General features: G+C 41.1%; 1 protein-coding gene across 4 annotated transcripts in view; it reads right to left on the reverse strand.

The window, feature by feature from the left end:
- Window positions 1–20,620, reverse strand: part of dock8 (dedicator of cytokinesis 8) — a 49,046-nt gene that overhangs the window by 1,844 nt on the left and 26,582 nt on the right. For 3 of the 4 annotated variants that reach the window (XM_035639977.2, XM_047329098.1, XM_035639979.2), the window contains 27 exons: window positions 20,143–20,307; window positions 19,822–20,000; window positions 19,172–19,264; window positions 18,250–18,345; window positions 17,238–17,387; window positions 16,880–16,993; window positions 16,533–16,688; window positions 16,038–16,177; window positions 15,749–15,912; window positions 14,906–15,057; window positions 13,553–13,735; window positions 13,201–13,327; window positions 12,638–12,725; window positions 12,417–12,513; window positions 11,558–11,692; window positions 11,170–11,322; window positions 8,443–8,601; window positions 8,247–8,347; window positions 7,048–7,240; window positions 6,284–6,427; window positions 5,830–5,961; window positions 5,369–5,503; window positions 4,961–5,050; window positions 4,154–4,390; window positions 3,899–4,042; window positions 2,650–2,756; window positions 169–339 (listed from right to left, as the gene is read on the reverse strand). In XM_035639977.2, the coding sequence (XP_035495870.2) occupies window positions 169–339; window positions 2,650–2,756; window positions 3,899–4,042; window positions 4,154–4,390; window positions 4,961–5,050; window positions 5,369–5,503; window positions 5,830–5,961; window positions 6,284–6,427; window positions 7,048–7,240; window positions 8,247–8,347; window positions 8,443–8,601; window positions 11,170–11,322; window positions 11,558–11,692; window positions 12,417–12,513; window positions 12,638–12,725; window positions 13,201–13,327; window positions 13,553–13,735; window positions 14,906–15,057; window positions 15,749–15,912; window positions 16,038–16,177; window positions 16,533–16,688; window positions 16,880–16,993; window positions 17,238–17,387; window positions 18,250–18,345; window positions 19,172–19,264; window positions 19,822–20,000; window positions 20,143–20,307 (3,805 nt within the window). The remainder of the gene's footprint in view (window positions 1–168; window positions 340–2,649; window positions 2,757–3,898; window positions 4,043–4,153; window positions 4,391–4,960; window positions 5,051–5,368; window positions 5,504–5,829; window positions 5,962–6,283; window positions 6,428–7,047; window positions 7,241–8,246; window positions 8,348–8,442; window positions 8,602–11,169; window positions 11,323–11,557; window positions 11,693–12,416; window positions 12,514–12,637; window positions 12,726–13,200; window positions 13,328–13,552; window positions 13,736–14,905; window positions 15,058–15,748; window positions 15,913–16,037; window positions 16,178–16,532; window positions 16,689–16,879; window positions 16,994–17,237; window positions 17,388–18,249; window positions 18,346–19,171; window positions 19,265–19,821; window positions 20,001–20,142; window positions 20,308–20,620) is intronic. The other variant, XM_047329099.1, reaches the window with a different exon arrangement.

Consider the following 20,620-nt stretch of genomic DNA (forward strand, 5'->3'; position numbering starts at 1 on the left):
TATTGGTAGAGGTGATGCAGACGGTGTGAACAGATCTCTGCACAAATCCGTTTGCTCTCACTTCACTTTGGCTTCAACAATCAAAAAGAGATCAATGATACGTGTTTATTTCCACCTCAGTCTTTTGTCAAAACAGTATTGGCCGTTTGGCTTCGTGGATCCGTTCACCTGTTCTCCAGCCGAGGCCTGATGATGGGTTTATAGAGCTCTGGGATCTTCCTCTCCAGCATGGGCCTCAGGCTCTCTCTCAGGCGGTTGTAGTTCTTCTTCAACTCCTGCTGGTATTCCTTCTGGTCCGAAGTGATCAGGTGCTTATTCTTCTCGACTGCCTCACCACACCTACAGGTAAGAGAGCATAGCAAGGTGGCATCCGTTTAAAAAAACATTTTCCGAGTGTACTCTTTGACCTTTTTAATGCAATAACCTCAAACTCTGGAGCTTGATGATTCTATAATTGCAGTAAACCCCTCTCTATCCTCAAACCTCCAGGATTGCACTGGACTGTTTCATGCTAACAATGTCCTGTAACTACTTGACATACATTGTACTACTTTGCTTGCCAGCACTCTAAATGAGTTACCAATGCACTTCAAAGTAAGGTTCTCCAATATGCCAACTAGATATTTTCAAGTACCTCTGCTAGAATGTGATATTAACCGTAAATAACCCGTAAAGCTTTTTCGAAACAGTTAACGGAGCTGCAGAAGTAAAACTCACAAATTACTAACAAATAAAAATCTTGTTCTCCAATCTAGTTCTCCTGATAGAAAACCCCAAGTCTAAGCTGGACTGGAAAAGAAGGAAGGTATGGTCTGCAATGTATAATGGCAAACATACAAGGAGTCTACAGGAAATCCGAGAGACGGGGATGATTGCAAACACATGTCTGAGTTTATCTCTTAGCTTTTAATAAGGGTAATATGGAAACTCCAGTGTCGTGTAACAGTATACAGTAAATACTTGGGGGAATGAGAATTAGAGACAGATCACAAGAGTAAAGGATTTTCCAAGTTATGAAAAAAAAAACAACAACAAATATGTAGCTCTCTGTCTGACTGCTTGGTTTTGAAATTTGTTAAATTGATTCTCCAGCTGAGCATCTACAATATCTAAGGACCTTTATTCATGAATTTACTAGGGTCATGTCTTCAGTCATGTTTGGCTCTTGCTGTATTTGCAACACAACTTACAGGCTTTGTGAGCGTCCTTTAAAAAATGTTTTGGCCAGTTACAGCAGGTAAATCCCAATTTGGGAGGTGAGACCATGACTGTAGCAGCTCGTGACAGGCTGAGACCTTTTATCCCCACTGTAACACCAGACAAATTAATTGTAAGACCACAACCATGGGTGCTCAAATGGACACAAGTGCTTTGCTATTTAAACAACTTAGGCAATAGACGGAAAAACTGCGTCCGTCTGAAATGAGCCACACTTGGCTTCACTTTGCACCAGGTCTAAGATAGGGCCCTTAATCTCTATGTAAATACATTTCAGAAATGGTGAAAATACAAAACTAGAATTTTGGGGGGGTTGGGGTTAGGGTTTAGTTTCACAAATCACATTAAGTTTCATCCACAATCTTTTATACAGGAGCCCGCAAGAATGAGGAATAAGGTGTATTGTGAAAGGGACCTTAAATGACATCCCATTGGCATTATATGTTTAAAATATATATATATATATTTATTTGACTTTTCGGGGGGGCGTAACCCTAACCCTTAAGAAGCATTGTTTTCGGTAATAAGCAGATGAATTGGTTATATGTGAGGCCTGATGCCTCAGGGGGACATTCCGCATGTGACGGGAAAGATTCTCTTCAGTGTGTGAATACATGACCCACATAAAGAAAAAGCACTTTCCTGAGTGGATTTTGTTTTAGGAAAGCCACTCTCAATGACATTGGCATACAAAAGCGACCAGTGCCCGCCTTCGTGGATTTAGCAGAGAAATAAACCTTTCTGAAATTACAGTAAATATTTGCCATCCTGGTTGTTGCAATCAAGGCAGCTGGAATGTGACATGAGGGTTAGAAAATGAAAACCACCTTTTGGAGGCCAACAGCCCATGCCAAGAAAAAGAAATCACACGCACACAAATACACAAATACTCACAAACATGACAAACGTCTCCTGCACAAAATCACACATATCCTCCTCACACACATTGCTGTGGGAAGGATGGTTTAAATTATGTTCTGAATATTCAAAATACAGTGAAACCTTTGGGAACAATAAGCCTTTGCAATTCCAGCCCTCCACTGTCATTGTGGGAAATGAAAAAATATCCCCTACTACAATGGTTTTAATTAATTCATTCTCATTACCTGTTTAATTCCTGGTTTACTATTTAGTGGTAATTATCACCTCCATCTTTGCATCTTGACTGACACTCTGCTTCACCAGCAGTCTGTATCACTCAAAGCTAGCTACAGTACTCTTTAATCTTCCCGTGTATACACAGAGTTTTCATTTCTTTGAAGTATTGTTCGATACTTCCACGTACTGATCCGGGGGCCAGCCGCCGATACCAATAAAGGGAGACATGCAGATTTAATAAAATTGTTGGTGGGGGAAAAAATTCATATATATTTTTGTAGTAACTTTGGTACAGTGTTGTCACTAGGTGGTGTTTCTGTGATCGCGTCTTACCTCATTATAAACTCCTTGAAACACAGGCGCAGTTTATTGTGGTGACGGAAGAGCTTTGGGTCCGCTGGGATCTCATTCAGGAAGACCTGGGCCACCTCCAGCGGGCCCTGCAACAGGGGGTGGAGAGAAGAGGGAAGGGAAAGCACAAAGAGACGGAGTTAGAGAGACAAAGACAGAGAAAGCAAAAGGAAAAATGGAGGAAGGAAAGAGGGGAGTTAAGGGAGGAAGTGTTTGAGAGCATATTAACAAAGGAGAGATGAGAATGCCCCTCATTCAGACAGGGGGAAATGACTTGCTGACTTAATGCCTAATGCGGCAAAGCGCCAAGATGCTGAACTAGAACATGAGGAAGAAATCAGATTAGAAAAGGAGCCATGATTAGCCTCCCGCACGGCTAATGTCACAGCAAACCCAACATACACCCACCATTTGGCTCCCATTTACCAAGAATGAGATCTTGTTATCTTCACTTATATTCATCATAAAACCACAGCAAGCTTGCACAGCGCCTGCATCATGACAGGCACAGTTAAACAGCTCTGATTAGCTTCATAAACGCATTGGGCCTGGGCCTCGGTCATTTCGTGAAGGCGCTGTGGACCCACACACAGAAACCCAGCCCCCTTTGCTGATTTCAGTCAAGAGTTATATGTTTACAGAGTTACCGGGCATTAGTGTTATGTATACAACCATCAGGTCAGAGCGAGGGACCTGTCAGATTAGACGCTGAACGATAAAGCACGGGGGAAGGGAGCAGAGACGCTGTACCGAGCCTCATCATTACTCCAGCATTCACCGGGCTGGCAGGACCTGGAAACTATCAGATCAAAGACACCTCCGGTTCAACATGCCGCGCAGCAGAGACATGAAAGGCAGAGGGACCATGAATTGACGTTTTAACTAAATCAGGGGAAAAGCAAAGGGAGGATTAGGGATATGGATGGGGTGAAGGCTTTGATGTGTGATCACTGTCATGTCTTCCACCTGCGCCCTGTGACTACAATGGCACTGTGAATGTGAGAAGATAAATAGAGGTAAATTATTCTGGTTTATTTCCCGCCCGCGCATTAAGAAGGAACACTCAAGGGACAAAAGAGCCACGTATAATACAAAGTGCAATCATTTTTATGGTGAGGAACAGCCACCACTGGTTAAACATGAAGTATGACACAATATCCGCTGACAGACAGGAGTGTAAAACAGAGGCAGTGCCTTCATTCACAAGATCTCTGTAATGCTCCTACGTTACCTGGTTAACAGTGGCTCCCACGGAGCCTTGAAGCAGCATCTGTAACATCTTGGCATCAGGCTGTTCTCTATGTGTGGCGACTGCTAGTTCTCGAGTCTTCTTCTGCATGTCCTCAATGGCCACCTCGATAGGAGTCAGGTCAAACTGGAAACAAAAGTCAGGCAACGTTGTATGAAAAATTCTCGCTGCAATCTTCAAGCAACGAATGTGGAGAAACTGACACTCGGTGTTCTACACCATGAATCTGGCGCATACCTCCTCTTTCTGGATGACGTTGATGCGGGTCTTGACGTAAGGGAAGGCGTGCATTGTGGTGAGGATGGTCTTCCTCTTGTACTGCTCGTTGAGTTCACCCCGCGGCCGTCCGCTCTTGGTGAAGGGCGTGGTGTACATGAAGCGCCGCAGGTTGAAGTTCTTCTCAAAGTTTGTCAGCCGGTCTTTCATCTCATAGTCATCAAAGAAGGGCTCCACATAAGTGATCTGGATATATGCCTGGAGAAGGAGTGGTGGTTTAGTTTTTCCTTTCATAAATCCAGGCTGTCACTGTGATAATAGCTTTTAGCTTTAGTTTGTTTTATATATTTATTTATTTTGCCAAAAGCCATCAAGAGGGCTGAGCCAATATTTGCATTCCTACCCTCTGGACTAATCAAACTTTAAGGACAGTTTTTGGTTCATTTTTGGCTTGTGTAATTTCAAATCTCCTCATGTTCTCTTCTGGCAGTACAATTTGCACATAGTCAGCTTTTGTTGTGTATTATAGCCGTCTGTTTCTTTACATCATGTTTACATTAGGAAATACAGTAAATTGCACAGTGTCTGCATATAACATGATTTCTAGACATACATGTCTGTGAAGACACTGCCTGTTAAATTTTGCAAAACTTCACATATTGTATACAAATATTCATACTTCCATTTTTAAACCCTAATCCATTACTTGCTTCATATCTACTACTTAACATACTCTGTTTGGTTATGTGTTGACTAAAAAAATATCTTCATTGACAGTACAGATAGACGTGTAGCAGCAATTAGTTGTGTGACATTTTGATCTCCTACCTTGTTGGGGTTGAGTTGTTTTCTGTCCACTGGTGTAGAGTCCTTGATCATCACCAATGTTTCGTCACCAAAACACTGACTGTAGAAGTTCTAGGTGTCAGGGGAAATTGTGTAGTTACTAAACACTATTGCTCATAACAAAGTCCAAGATTTTTGGCAAATGTCGGACAGATTTAATTGTCATTCAGAGCTATGTATTGATCTTCATGACATTATTTCACTTTTTAACATGTAAGTCTACAAAGCTGTCTAAAAAAAAAATCTCAGTGATGATCAGGTTTCACCAGACCAGCCAGGCTTCCTCTTTCATTCCACCGCAATCACACATTAATTCACAGCATGCACATTAGTGCATACACACAAACACACACAAACACACATACACACACACACTTTCTTCTCTCGTACCTCCAGTCTGTGAGATATCTCCGGCAGATGTGTGATCGCTGGCTCCTTGTAAATGAATTCTCGTTCGTCCAGGTCACCAAACTTGGCCCCATAAAAGCCCACCCGGAAATAAGTTCCAAACATCCTCTTATGGCCCTGGAGCAAAACAGCACATTTGATATTAGACTCTAAGCAGTATAATTTCAGTAGCATATACTTTCCCCTTGTGGTAATAGCTTTTATGGTAACTTTTCATATGCTGTAATTGTAGAGGAGAATAATGTTACTTGTCTTTTTCAAGGATCTTAGCTATCTAAGCAGGGAACACATTAACAGGAAACAGTCCTTAAGAAAAATTAAATACAGAAATGTAGGTATGCAAATGATGTCTAAATTGATTTTACATTCTGCAAAATATTTTTGCAATCTTAACATGAATTATATTAGAAGAAGCAGCTCCTAAAGTGCCCTTTAGTTATTACCTTCTTAATGATGTTATCAAAGGCTCTTTGTAGTTTGTCATGAGTGGATGCCAGTTTTCTGAAATCTCTGTGAGCCTCGAGGATTGGTATGATGATCTTGTAGACCTCGTTCACTGCCTCGAAGAGACATCCCTGAGAAGACAGACATTACTGCTGGTGAGTGTGACCACATACAGTTTATAAAGGGAGGAGATATTTGCATGCAATGCAAAAATATGAACCAAATGTTCTAGGTATATGTATGATCTATAGTTGGAAGACTACCAAACTGACTTTCTTCTAAGATGTCATCTACAATTATTAATAAATTCAACCACTTTCGAGAAACTCCTTTTCCTTATAAGCCAGAATACAGTCCATCAACAGCACACTCAAACTTGAGACTGAGCAACAGGTTTCTATGTTAACCCTAAACATGAATATGACAAATATCAGTGGAGCTTCATTGTCTCACATTGCTGAAGAGCTCTGCAGCCTGCTCCAGCAATCCCACCAGGCCGCTCTCAGTGAAGTAGCGCCCCGAACACACGCCGTCCTCGTCCGGGGACAGGATGTCATCCGACACCGCAGACTCCTCGAGCACATTGGGGGAGATGTTCTGAAGAGAAAAAATCCGTCAGCTGATCAATCAATTAGCCCCCTTAATCAAATAATCAATCACATGGCTGGCTTTGAAAGGAGATGTCCTACAGTGGGAAACGGAACTAATTTGATGAGCATCGAAATCAATGACCTGCTGCAGGTTAGAGTGTCCTATGCCAGAGCCCCTGAGAGGGCTTATGTGTGACTGAGCTCATCAATAACATCATCACAGTTACTGTTATAACAGTTTGTTTTCAGGTTAAGGGGACACACTGTTCACATGTTCCCACAGGAGCACATATGACCCCCCCCCCCCCCTTCATCTTCAAAGGCATTTTGTTAAACAGAGCTACCAGGGGACCATATTTATATGTTGACGTTATAAGGGTACAGCTCCCCCCTCTGGACACACAACACCAAGAATTGGAAGTAATCCGTGGGGAAGCGTGTGATGTGGTGTGTTGTGCCAGGGAGGGGTTTGCCTCCTTCAGCAAAACAACCAACAGCCACAACAAACAAATGATGAAGGGTTATTTTGTGGCTGTTATTGTTGCTTTTTTTGCAGTGAGTCTCAACATGTGTTCATTATTAGTTCTTTCATTTATTTCTGTGTATGTCCTTATTTGCACTGTCTACCTGGAAGGTGACACTCCCAACAGGCAGGTACTTGTGATCCTCCAGCATGCTGAGGTACTCGGCCACCAGGGCAGCAGCGTGGACCAGACACATAGCCGACTCAGTGTAACACTTCCTGTTGTTGTGCTTCTCTGCCATGTTCTGCAGCCAGGTCAGACGGAGGTCAGGAGATGTCTGATAGCCCTTCGCTATCCTGTGGAGGGGAGAAGAAAGACGGTATTTGTCTGGGGGGTTTTTTTTCCTGCTTTCCTTTTCTTTGTTGAACCAGGTAATAGCCTCATTGAGTTTAAAATCCCTTTCTCAAGAATGACTTTGCGATGAAAGCAGCATAAACTATAAATACAAAACAGAAAACATAAACAGGCTTAGAAAACTGTCACACACTTCACTAAAGAGCATAGACATGAAATAGAAATAAGCTAATGCAGGAGGTGCTAGTGGTAGTTAAGGATATGGATTCACTGCAGACATGATTATGTGTATGAACTCAGAAAAAAGTCAAGAGATAAATGGATATTCCTTATTATTGGGTTAGTGGGATTTGAGGCAATAAAAGCATGGAAAATGTTCATGGAATGCAAGAACAATCATTAGCCTAACAAAATGTGTCACTACATTATACTTGAATGAAATGAATTCAAGCATCTGGAGACCAAATGTACTTTATGTCAATGACCTGTGTGTGTAAGAGATTGAACATAAATGTTGAGGTGAGTGTAGGCAAATGTGTGAAGTCCTTCTGTAAAGCTGTCATAGACATACACCAGGTCACTGGGAGCAAAACCCAAACAGAAAGGTTGAAGGAAAAATGATACATGTAGGCGACATTAGAACATGTTTAGGTAACATGCCTAAATCAATACACAGCACATGTGTGCTCTCTTTGTCTCAGTGTTTCTCACCGTGTTTTCACACACGCACTGTGAATACACACATAAAAACTCAAACACACACGACCACCATTTGCATCTGCATATACACAAAGCAAGATCAGAAGACTAAACTGCTACCACATGGTTACCATAGTGAGGGCAGCAAATAGAAGCAAAACAGCCCCGACCACAGAGAAATAGGAACCAGCAGCACAACATAGAGAGAAACCACAATGATGAGCGAGAGGAAGAGATTACGAGACGGACACTGACGACAGACAAAAAAAGGAAGGACACAGCCATTTATGGACGCTTTTGGCTTCTCACCTGTACATGAGGTCCATGAGCATCTCGGGATCTTCCTGGAATTCCCTCATTTTCACTGTGTCTGACAAAATACTGTTAAGGTTCCTTAGAAGCTCATCCACCTGAAAACACAGAGAAACACAGGCAGACATGAGGCTACGATAGGATCCATATCAGTAACGTAATACAGAAAGTGTGTCTGTGTGTTATTTAATACCTGTGAGGGCAACTGAGTGTTCTGCATCTCAGTATCGTCCTCTGCGTAGGCCAGGATGGTACGGAGTGAGCGTCGTAAGTATTCCTCCTGGAAGTCTGAGGACTTGCCCACCAGCGAGGCCAGAGACATTGTGACCTGCATCTTCACTCTTGAGAAGTTCTGAAAACGAGACAGTAGGAGGACACCTCAGTGAATGTAAGTGTTTCCCGTTATGCAGTGTTTGAGACAAAGTGAAAATTTCTGCAGCTTAGTAAGGCAGATTTTCACGCAACTAGATTTCCAAGGACTCTGAAATGGGGAGGGGGGGGGGGAGTTTATTTTCAATTAATGCATTTGCTGCAAGTAGGAAAAAGGAATGTAATATCTATTCAGTGGCTAGACAAGGCACTCTTACATAAAATATATGAGGCAAATGCAGCTCTGCATGAAGAGGAACATTCCTTTGTCTGTCCCTGTCCCTACAATTTAAACCGCTATATTGCTTGGTTGCCATAAAACTTCCAATAATGACCAATGCATGTATTTACTTTAACAAAGAGAACAGGCGATTCTAAGGTCATTGTGTGATTCAAGTTTCAAAACTGTCTTCAAAATGTAGTATAATTACATTAAATCCCTTTTATTCTTATGGCCTAAAAAGTATCACTGGTGTATAGGCAACAGAAACGACATACAAATATTACTATTTTTTTTTCTTCTAACACTTCTATGAGTTGCTGACTTATCCATGTATTAAATATTGTGAAGACCTAATCATTCTAAATAATAAACTACTTTATCACAAACATGTTTTATTCTACAAACATCAGTATTAAGGTACCTAAATGTTGAATAAATTGAAAATCAATTGCAGTAAAAATATATCCATGATTTCAAAATCTTTTGAAAGATAAGATTAGCTGGGGGGGGGGGGGTTTCCCTCCTCAATTTCTGTCCCTTGTCCCTCCATTTTTCACACCACCTTTCCAAAACAACACCCCTCCATCTTCTGCAGTGAGGACTGTGTGTATGTGTGAGAGAGATTGTGCTTGTGTATGTGTGAAGTCCCATCTATCTCCAGCATGACCAGCTAAGCGGGAAATGATCTCCCATTAGCAGAGACATAATCACCCATGGATCATCTCTACGGCCCCATTCTGTTCAACTGAGCATGGAGCCAGAGCTTAACCACCCATCACTGCCCTCTAACTCGGTGTGTGCGTGTGTGTGCGTGTGTGTGTGTGTATGTGTGTGTGTGTGTGTGTGTGTCTGCGTGCGCACTCAAAAGTAGACTAAATGATAGCCTAAGTCGATAACCCTCTTTTCCTTTCTCTCTCCCCTTTTCATTGTCATCTGCCCCTTTTCCTTTAGCTTTCTTTCCACTGAACAGGTTTTAGGAACACAGATCTGTGTTTAGTGATTCGTACTTTCTGAAATAGTCTGGTATGTTCTCTTTTTTTTTATCATCAAAATCTAAAATAAAAAATGTAAGAGATGGAGAGAGGGGAAAAAAAAGTGCGATGTGTGTGACAGATTGGAGCAAGACGAGGGCGGTCGAAGGGATGAATAAATAAACAAAAGAAAGGTAGGAACTTCTGTATGAATGAGTCATACAGCCGCCACACTCATTCAGATCACAGCTCCCTCTGTATACACCATATAAACAAACATACGCTGGACACGCAGGGGGGAAATGCTCTTCTCTCTAAACTGGAGTTGCCGTGTGTGTGTGTGTGTGTGTGTGTGTGTGTGTGTGTGTGTGTGTGTGTGTGTGTGTGTGTGTGTGTGTGTGTATTTGCTCCACAGGCTGATGTCTGACTTTCATTAAAGTGTACAGTCTGTAAACACAGGAAATATCGACGGCAACAAGGGTTATCGAACCAGCAGAGAAAATGAAAGAAGATACTCTATCCTAAACCTCTCTTCCTTTGGATCTGTCTCTTCTTAATTGTCTACAGTTTTTAGATTTTTTATTTCCCTCCATCACTGCTTCACCTCTGGCAACAAACACAGCACAATCTCCATTATGATTTCCTCCTTTCCGCCCCTTTCACATCCTCTTTTTTCCTGCCCTTAGGGCACATACACTTACACATTCACACATACAAATGCACTGGAACACGCACGCGCACAAGCACAAGCACACACACACACACACACACACACACACACACACACACACACACACACACACACACACACACACACACACACACACACACACACACACACACACACACACACACACACACACACACACACACACACACACACACACACACACAGAGGTCTGGCTGTCATTAGTTAAAGAGGGGTAGGAACATGGGGAGGCAGACAGTGACATATCTCTCTACTCTCTACTCGGAGACACATCCTTCAGCCGAAACTTTCTGCGGCACGCTCAAAATAGACATGGAAAAGACATTAGAGGAGAGGAAAAAGCGGAAGAGATGTGATAAGATGTGTGTGACTCCCCGCTATCATGAGACATGTATCATAAGCAAATCTGAACACTCAAATTAAATTTAATACGACATATATGCTTTTTCTTCTGCAACTTCAGATGTTAGATAATATTTTATCTGACAGAAAGGTAACATGCCTGACATTTGCTTTGTGTGTCTGAGTTTCCATGTGTGTGCATCCTTACAACCCATTGTAAAATAAACAGTGTGTGAGTACATGTGTCTGTGTGTGTCCGTGTGTGTGTGTGTGTGTGTGTGTGTGTGTGTGTGTGTGTGTGCTTACACTGGCATTGCTGTAGCTGTATCTCATGATGAGATAAAGAGTGGCACAGGCCTGGCTCCTGTTCTCATCAACAGGGCTGCTGCAGTACTGAAGCACCTTCTGGCACAGGTCCGCACACTGCTCTGCCTCCTCCTCAAACAACAGGTCCCCAAACTACACGCACACACACGGAAATATAATACAAGACAAAAACACACGCATATATACATAAATAATCTGGGTTGTATCAGCAGTTCTCCACCCCAACAAAAAAATAAGAACATTTAATTTAGACACAGATTGTGTGCATGTAAACACAACAACCCACATACCTTCCCCTGAATTTTCACAGTACAAAACACACACACATACACACAGACTTTTCTTTTAATTTTAGTTATGAAAGTACCTTGACAACAAGTGCTCTGAGTGTGCTGAAGGTGTGAGAGAGGAAAGTTGTACTCTGGTTGCATGTGAGAGAGTGTAGTAACACCTTCAACACCCCACCAACCACGCTGTCCTTACACTCTGCCAACGGCACCGCCTGGACATGAGACAGACGGAAGAATTAACCAATCACATGTGACAAATGATGACCTAAATGTTCAAAGCACTTAGATAGATAGATAGTACACAAGTGAATAATACAAGTGAAAGATAGATTAATAGACAGTCAATGATATGTTTCTAGATAAGACTAAAAAGCACTGAACGTGTGGACAGTATATGAAGCCATCTTTGTGCTTTATGTATCTAATATATCACAAACATTCAGTCTTAGCAGTTAAAAACATTTACCTTTGCATTCAACCAATTTTCTCCTCTGCATTATGGTGATATTGCAGAATATTATATATTATATATATTATACTCATATTTCTCTGGTTTGGCTTAATGCATTCAAACCATTCTAAAGTAGCTGAGCGGGGCTAATTTTCAATACCCGGTAAAAAACTTTATTATTTTATCAATTATGCAAGAGCATGAATCAATTTCTTTTTATAGTGCTCGGTAATGAAAGATAATTTTCTGTTGACTTTCAGTTCCCTCAGAAGGTGCAAAACATTAAAAAATTGTAATATAAATATATAGTAACACCAGAAAATGATAATGTTGAGGAAGTTATAATTAACAGCAGGTTTGGATTATAAATACGATAACTGTACTATACTCTTATATAGATATAATTATATTGTATGTACAAAATAGCCCATACAGTGTTTCAAGACATTGAATGGGTTCAGGTAATGACTAATGTATTTTCCGACCTGTACAATGGTCTCCAGCAGGTCCAGTACTATAAGGTTTGTCTCTGTGGCTAAGTTCCCACTGATCATAGCCTCCTGGTCCAACTCTGCTTTAGTCCTGATGGAAAGTGAGAAAGATAGGGAGAAGAGAAAGGAAGCAAAAGATACAAACATAAAGAAAGGCAGGTAGCAAGACACAGATGACGGAACATTAGGAAGCAGACACAAAGGTTATAACATACTTGTCCTGTTTGTCATTGGTCTGTCTCCACTGCGTGAGGTCTTTCCTCCACCGCAGGTTCTCTCTCTGACCCATGGTCCTATCCATTCCTGTGAGGGATTCCAAACCAGAAAAAAAACATTTCAAGAATCAGCTGGCGAGAAAACAATAATGTACATTTATATACAAATTATCTACTAAACTGTATCACTGGAATCCATGCAACGTAATAGATTAATTAACATTGTTTTGTCAGAGAACTTGTGCGCGAAATTGCTGTTGGAAATTAAACAATTTAAACTGTATTTTCACAGTGATCGCACATTTACTTTTTTGCCCTAAATTGTCCCCGCCTGTAAAATCAATTAAAAAAAAAACATACAACTTGTACAAAATGCAGGCTCAGACTCTATTGGTTCTGTCCATGACTTGCGGACTGCAAATTAATGAACTACTGATGAGATTTTTGAGCCATTTAGTTTCGGAGGTAGATCATGTGCAAAACTTTAAAAAAAAATGCAATTCTACTTGTTACAGAAATGCAATTCCAAGTTGTAATCTTTTAAGTGCAGGGAAATACACTACCTCCAACCCGTTTCATCATTTCCCCGCGGGCTCCCATTCCTCTCAGCAGGGCTTCTTCCAGCTGCAGCTTGGCCTGCTGAGATTTCTGTAAGGCCTGGGTGCTCACTTTGTCACTGCTCTGCTTACCCTACAAGCACGCATGAACACAAATTAATTCATACAGCACCTACACACCATTCACAGGTAGAATATTTGGAAATAAAATAACAAGATATACAAATACACAGCCATCCCTGATGCACAGTTTCCATGTGACTATATGAATATAAACAGCACATTAATTTAAAATGAAATGTTACAACTGCACTGAAAAAAAACAGCACAAAACAAGTCAATGACAAAACAAACTGACCCTATACTCAAAGCAGGAGACGCAGATGGTGAGGAGCTCCAGCAGCTTGTTGAGCTGTGAAGGAGGCATATCTACGGTCCAGCGCTGAATCAGACTCCTGTCAGCGTTCTTCATCACCCACAGGAAACACACCAACAGGTGGCGACTGGTGTCCGCCGCTAGGGTGGCTACAGATTTACCTTGCTGGGAGTAGAAGAGGAGAAAGGCACAAATTTTCACACAAATCTTCACTTTTCATAAAAAAAAAAAAAAGAATAATCCTAATAACCTGCATTCAATGCACATGAATGTCATAACAACACAGATAGCCAGGGGGTTGCTTTATTTCTAAATGCTTTGCAGGACACTTAATTCATATATTCATTTTTATAATATATTATCATATATATATATAGAGTTATACAGCATATAAAACAGGTTCGTCTAACAAACTAATCATATAACCCCGTTTAACAGCATATTTAAAGTTCTCTCACCCTGGTTATAGTGAGGGGTTGTTCTCGTCCCTATTTCAAAAGGCTTTAAATCTCATGTAAGATTAATTTACCTTCATTTGTGTGATGATGAATCGCTACTATAGAGGGCTACTGCTGCTTCACTGTGTGGCAGCTTTGATAAATGTAGTCATTAACCTCCTGGTGCTCTAGGTCTCCCACCTAGAACCTGGTTTCCAGATATCTGTTCCACAGCAGGGCTGAGTGAAGTCCGCCAGCACCAACATCAAATATTTGTAGCATATAGTCCAAAGCATCACTTGGCTATTTGAAACTATGCTTCATGTTAAACCCCATTTCTGTTGCTAAGCGTAAAAGATTCAAATGTTGTTTGTAGGGGCACAGCCTGAAATTGAGGAGCGCTCTGGTAGCCACGTTTGGATCTGTGATGGATACCAGGCCGATGGCACAAATGTAGTTTTTCCACAACAGAATTTCACATAACAACAAAGAAAGAACTGATTCATCTCTTGGAAAGAAGCCGACAATGCAGAAGAGAGTGGCAGAGTTCAGTTTTTTTTGCCCGTGTTGTTGCTGTAGCTACACTTGATGGATGTGTTTGTCGGGGAGGACGACCCTGTTCACTTATGATGCCAATGTCTGCCCATAAACCATCTTCTGCTGACGTGTGTGTGTGCGTGTGTGTGTGTGTGTGTGTGTGTGTGATTTTTCTGGATGGATGAAGTGTGTGTGCAGCTCTGACAGCTAATCAATCTATCTGAGTGCAGCTCACCTGTTGGGAGGCAGAATACTTTCAGATACTATGACAAAAACACGTACACAGATGCACCAATGACCATTAAAAACATATTACAATTGGTTATAATCCTCAGATTACGAAATAATTTCAGAATTGTACCATTGAAGCCATGGAAACGAGAACATTCCTCCCCAGTGTGTTGAAGGGGTTGCCGGCTATCGCCATGGCAACAGACTGATTGATGGGTGGGACATTTTCAAGGTCATCATCAGGTATGCCCGTCTTGTTTTTCCCACATCGAGTGTCAGAAACTACAGAGACAAACAGGGGTCAAACACTGTGTTAAACTGAAGTGCACAGGATTAATTTAGTGGGCCTTGATTGGGCAAAAGTTTTGACACGAAATACAATCTTAATCTAGATCATGTTTATGTCCATAATCAGAATAGGAATCAAGCATTGACACTATATATATATATATATATATATATCTATATGTAGATTAACTGGTAACAAGAAAAAAACACAGTTAACACTGGTAGATAAAAAAAAAAAGATCCACATACAGTTACATGACAGTGGATAAGACAAATGAAAAATTATAGGAAACTGAGTTTTTTCGCTAGAGAATAAGATCTCCAACTCTAAAAGGATGGGCATATTTTTTCTCTCCTTAAAATGTTCGGAAAAGCTGCAGAACGAAGTATGAATTTCTGAACATTATGCATACACTGTTTCATTTAGCAGTTTAATGTCTGGCAAGATGCAATATAATATATTTATAATATACAACATAACATATGTATAATCATTTACTATGGATAGGTTGGTTCTGTATGTACAGTATGTGCAAACACAACATGATGAGAAGACATGCACGTAGCAGATCAACAAGGTGCTTTAAGTGCATTCAATTGAATGTGTCCAAGTTGCGTGAGAGTGTGTTCGCGCACGCATGTGTGTGCGCTTGTGTGCACGTGTTTGTGTTTTTACAGTTTTTACCTGTGAAATCCAGATAATTGGTGGAGTCAATGATAATCCCCACCAGGGGGAGGTAGAGAGCGGCCACCTTGGCCCTGACCTCAGGTTTAATGCAGCGATGGTCAAGATCATGAGAACACAGCAGGCTGTAGATGGCATTGATGGCCTTTCTCTGGACCTTTCCCCTATAAACACGCACACACACGCACATGCACACATCTTCAATTATTTTTATTTAACACTACACATTTGTAATAACAAGGTTAAAGGCAGGTAATATCTTGGGTATAACTTGTCTGTGTTTCCTTACCCCTCTGACTCCATGTCTAAGGCGGCACTGAGCTCAGTCAACAGCAGACCCGCGAGGTAGTGCTGCTGCTTGAAATCCTGAGAAAGCTCAAACAGCCCCAAGATCCTCTGCTGCTCCTGGAAACTACATGAACCGGAACTCTGAGGAGGAGTAACAGCGACAAGAGAGCGGCAGGAAAAGAATTCGGGTAAGATTTCTGGTTAATACAAAGCAGACTACTCTTTGAAACAGCCCATCACAAACTATGTCACGTTTTCCTGACTGAATCCCATCTCATCTCCTCTACTTTATCTGATAACTCCCTAAGCTCCACATTTCAATTCTCCGTAAAGCTTATTTTATTTCTTTCCTAGAAGTTTCCCTCTCCTAGAAGGCATGACGGCCCAAATATTTATACAACATATTTTCTTTACCCTGGTTGATGGAGAAATGTGAGATGATACAATTGAATATGTGAAATGCACTTTGCAAATTTTGACCGACAAGCGGCCAGACCTGTGAGGAGATGGATGGACATGGTGAGGCGGGGGCAGAGCCAGGGCTGCTGAAGAAGAGGCTCAGGTTGAGGTAGTGCTCGTGACTGCACAAGATTCGCAGGAACTCTAGACGCATGCTGATCAGTGTCGGCAGTGAAACAGTTTTTGAGGACATCTAGAAGAGATATCATGCAGAAAAAGTTACTCTTATTTATGCTTTTGTATAAGAGAAACAAAGCAAATGTTCTGAAATGCCTTTGAAACGCTTTCAAAACAAAGATGCACATAAGTACACATGCTCCAAATCAATGTGTAAAAAACATTATGTTAAAGATTTGTCTTGGTTTAGTATCAGTGTTATTCTACCTGGTTGCAATAGTTTTTCACCAGCTGGAAAACAAATCCTCGGTCCATGAGTGACAGCAGGTCATAGAGGAAGAAGGCCAGGCTGATGTTGACTTTCTCTGCTTGCTCTACCTCCTAAAACAACAACAACAACAACAATCAACAAACAGCAATCTGTAGGGCAGCAACGAGTGGATCTTTTGCGATCATTTAGCCGCGCAGGCTGAGCTTTTTATCCTGCAGTGACCTGTGGTTTGGAGGATATGATAACATGCACACTGAGGCCTGACCCCGGAGGAAAGACTGAAGAGCATGTTCCATTTATTTGGTTGAGATGAGCCTTATTTGTCGTCATAGTGCTCAACTTCCTTTTCCTCACCTTTTGTTGTTTGACGAGGATGGTCCCAATCTCTGCTGTAACCACGGAGACTATGGTGGTGATGTCGTCTTTAAATCGGTCCGAGAAGCGATTTCTTCGAGGGACACTCTGCTTGTCCAGCTGAGACACATGCTGAGCCATGCTTTTTACCTATTCAATCAATCACACACCAACACAAAAATGAATCATTACTATGATTTACCAACTGACAAAACAACACAAGAAATACCGACAGACAAAATGCATTTAAATTGACAACAAGTGATGAATGTTTATGTACTAATTTGATCATTTGTCAAGGAACCTGAGAGATGCAAAGTTGATATGATAAAAATGGTCCGGACAATAAAATCATTATCGATCATAATTTGATAGAAGAAGATTCTTTTTAGTAAATAGTGTCATTATTAAAGGAAGAAACATAAAGACGTGAGATGATCTGAAGGGACGAGAGCGAATGTGAGTGATCATTCACTTCCAAAACTCCAAAAGAGACACTCTGTAAAATACTGACTTTCAAAAATGCCCTTTTATTTATCACACCAAAACACTATCATTTATCTTTCAAGGTATGTGGGCACAAGGTCATGTATTGGTTGGTATGAATCATTTTTATCATTCATCCATTCATCCGTAACATCCTAAGTTCTTACTTTCTGCTTCACAGCTACAAGTGAGTGTCAATCAGACATACGTCTTTTTTTTAAAGTGAAAACACACACCCCACACACACCCCACACACACCCGCGCACACACACACACACCCGCGCACACACACACGCACACACACACACACACACACACACACACACACACACACACACACACACACACACACACACACACACACACACACACACACACACACACACACACACACACACACACACACACACACACACACACACACACACACACACACACACACACACACACACACACACACACACACACACACACACACACACACACACACACACACACACACACACACACACACACACACACTGACCAGTAGCTCAAAGAAGAACCAGGCATATTTGTATGCGTTCTCTCTGCAGACGCCTGTGCTGACGACCATCTGCAGGGCCAGCTCCTCGTGAAACTGCTGCAAGAGAAAAAAATGCACAAACCACAGTGAGACGATCCAGTGGCGATAGCTGATGGAATAAAGAACGTTACAGTATATGTGTGATGTCTACAAGTATTATATTGTGCATCTCTAGGAGATCACACAGAACCACAGCACAGGGGTCCTTAATGTTACACTGCCCCCATGTGGTGGAAACTAGTGTTCATGGCGGAAACTCCTTTTGAATACACGATTAATTAATATGATTTATTTTTCTATACCAAGTTAGTTGAACTTTCTAATGAACCTTCAGTAATCACCAATATTAATTATTGAGTTTATGCTTTTAACAGAAATGTTTTTTGGTCAGTGCAATTACATTTCACATGAATGTTATTCATACTGTATAAACAGCCATTTCATCACAATAACCTGTTTTAGATTTCTGCTTTACCCTATCTTAATTATACTGCTTAAAAGAGCGTAATTCAAAGAGTGTGAGTCATTCACTCATCACATGTCATGGCATATTTTGTCTACACATCCTCTCTTGTTTTGTTACAGGACACCTTGTTTTTCAAACTTGATTATGGACATTTAGATTTAATCTAGTGAATTTGAATCTTTTGAATCTCACTTAAATCTTTTTTGTACAAAATGATTATTTACTCAACTATCAATTAAAGGAAACGCTGTAATTTTTTTTTGATTTTAACCCATTATCTAAAATCACATCATAAATTCAGATATCAATCTTTAATCATTAAAGGAAACAATAGAATCCATCACTGAAAATCCTTGAGGGAGTAGATTCAAACCAAATGTGTGTTGTGGGAGAGTGCACAAGTCAAAAGTATGTCACCTTTCTGTTAGACGGTCTTGTGCTTCCTGTGGGATTCTGGTGGTTGTTTACATCCACATAGGTGGACATGCGGCAGCCTGGGTTGTTGTGACCCTGTACACACACACACACACACACACACACACACACACACACACACACACACACACACACACACACACACACACACACACACACACACACACACACACACACACACACACACACACACACACACACACACACACACACACACACACACACACACACACACACACACACACACACACACACACACACACACACACACACACACACACAGGTTCCATCACATTGAACGTGATTGATGCTTCCATTAGCGTGGCTGTTTAGTGGCCTATTACAATACCTAAAGTACTGTGGGAAGGAATAGCAAATTGCTGTTATGTGTGTATCAGAAAGCACGGAGAGATATTGCTGTGGTGATTGTGTATGTAGTTGTATGTCAGCCTGGTGATAAATTGGCATTCGGGGAAATGAAAAATATTTATTTCATTTCAACGTTTTAATCAATGCTAATTACCCTTTAAAAGTACATGAACGTATTATATTATTGTCTCTCTTGGCAATTAGAGAAGTTTCCAAAACTGAACTCTTAATTAAGAGATTTGGTTCGAGGAAACCCTCTGTACCTTGGCAGAGAAGATGCTTTTGATCTCAGCATCTTCATCAGAGGTGTGCGGAGCAGGGATGTCAGGGTTGCTGCTGCTGCGGAATCTGGACTGGAGAAGCATATTCCCGACTGTTGTTGCTGTGGCCCGACCCATGGTGCTGTAACGGCTCTCTGCCGAAGGGATCGTACTCACTGAACCTGACCACAGGTCCATGGACACACACACACAAAGAACAAAAAAAGATGAATTCTTAATTCTTAAAGTAATCATAACAAATATAATCACAGGGAACATGACAAATGATAAATTTGTCACTACTAAAAATCAATATGTCACTACCTGAATTCTGCATGTCCTGAGGGGGATCAGGCAGACGAAACACCCAGTACAGGTAGGTCGCCAAGAGGCTGTTCCTACCCTGCTGGTCCCTGATCAGCTCCTGGCTGTTATGAAGACTGTTGACAATAGACACCACTGATTCGAAGGCTATCTGGGCAAGATTGGCTGTAGAACACAGACATAAACATGAACACAAAACTGTTATAATTAATATCTCAGCATGAGACAGAATATCCTCCACAGTATCATCATTACAAATAAAATTATCTTTCCTTGGTCTTAAACACTGCATCACATTTAGACTTTTTATAGTAGTCAATTAATTTATTGGTGCTAAAACAATTATTTGAATTATTGAGTTATTGGTCAACAAAAAAATTAGCTGTAACAGTTGTAATCATCGATTGATAATAAGTTATTAATTATGCGGAAACACCTAACATTCATTATCTGCTTTTGCATCAGGAGGATTTGCTAA

Source organism: Scophthalmus maximus, chromosome 19 (genome assembly GCF_022379125.1).
Source record: "Scophthalmus maximus strain ysfricsl-2021 chromosome 19, ASM2237912v1, whole genome shotgun sequence".
NCBI classification, from domain to species: Eukaryota; Metazoa; Chordata; class Actinopteri; order Pleuronectiformes; family Scophthalmidae; genus Scophthalmus; species Scophthalmus maximus.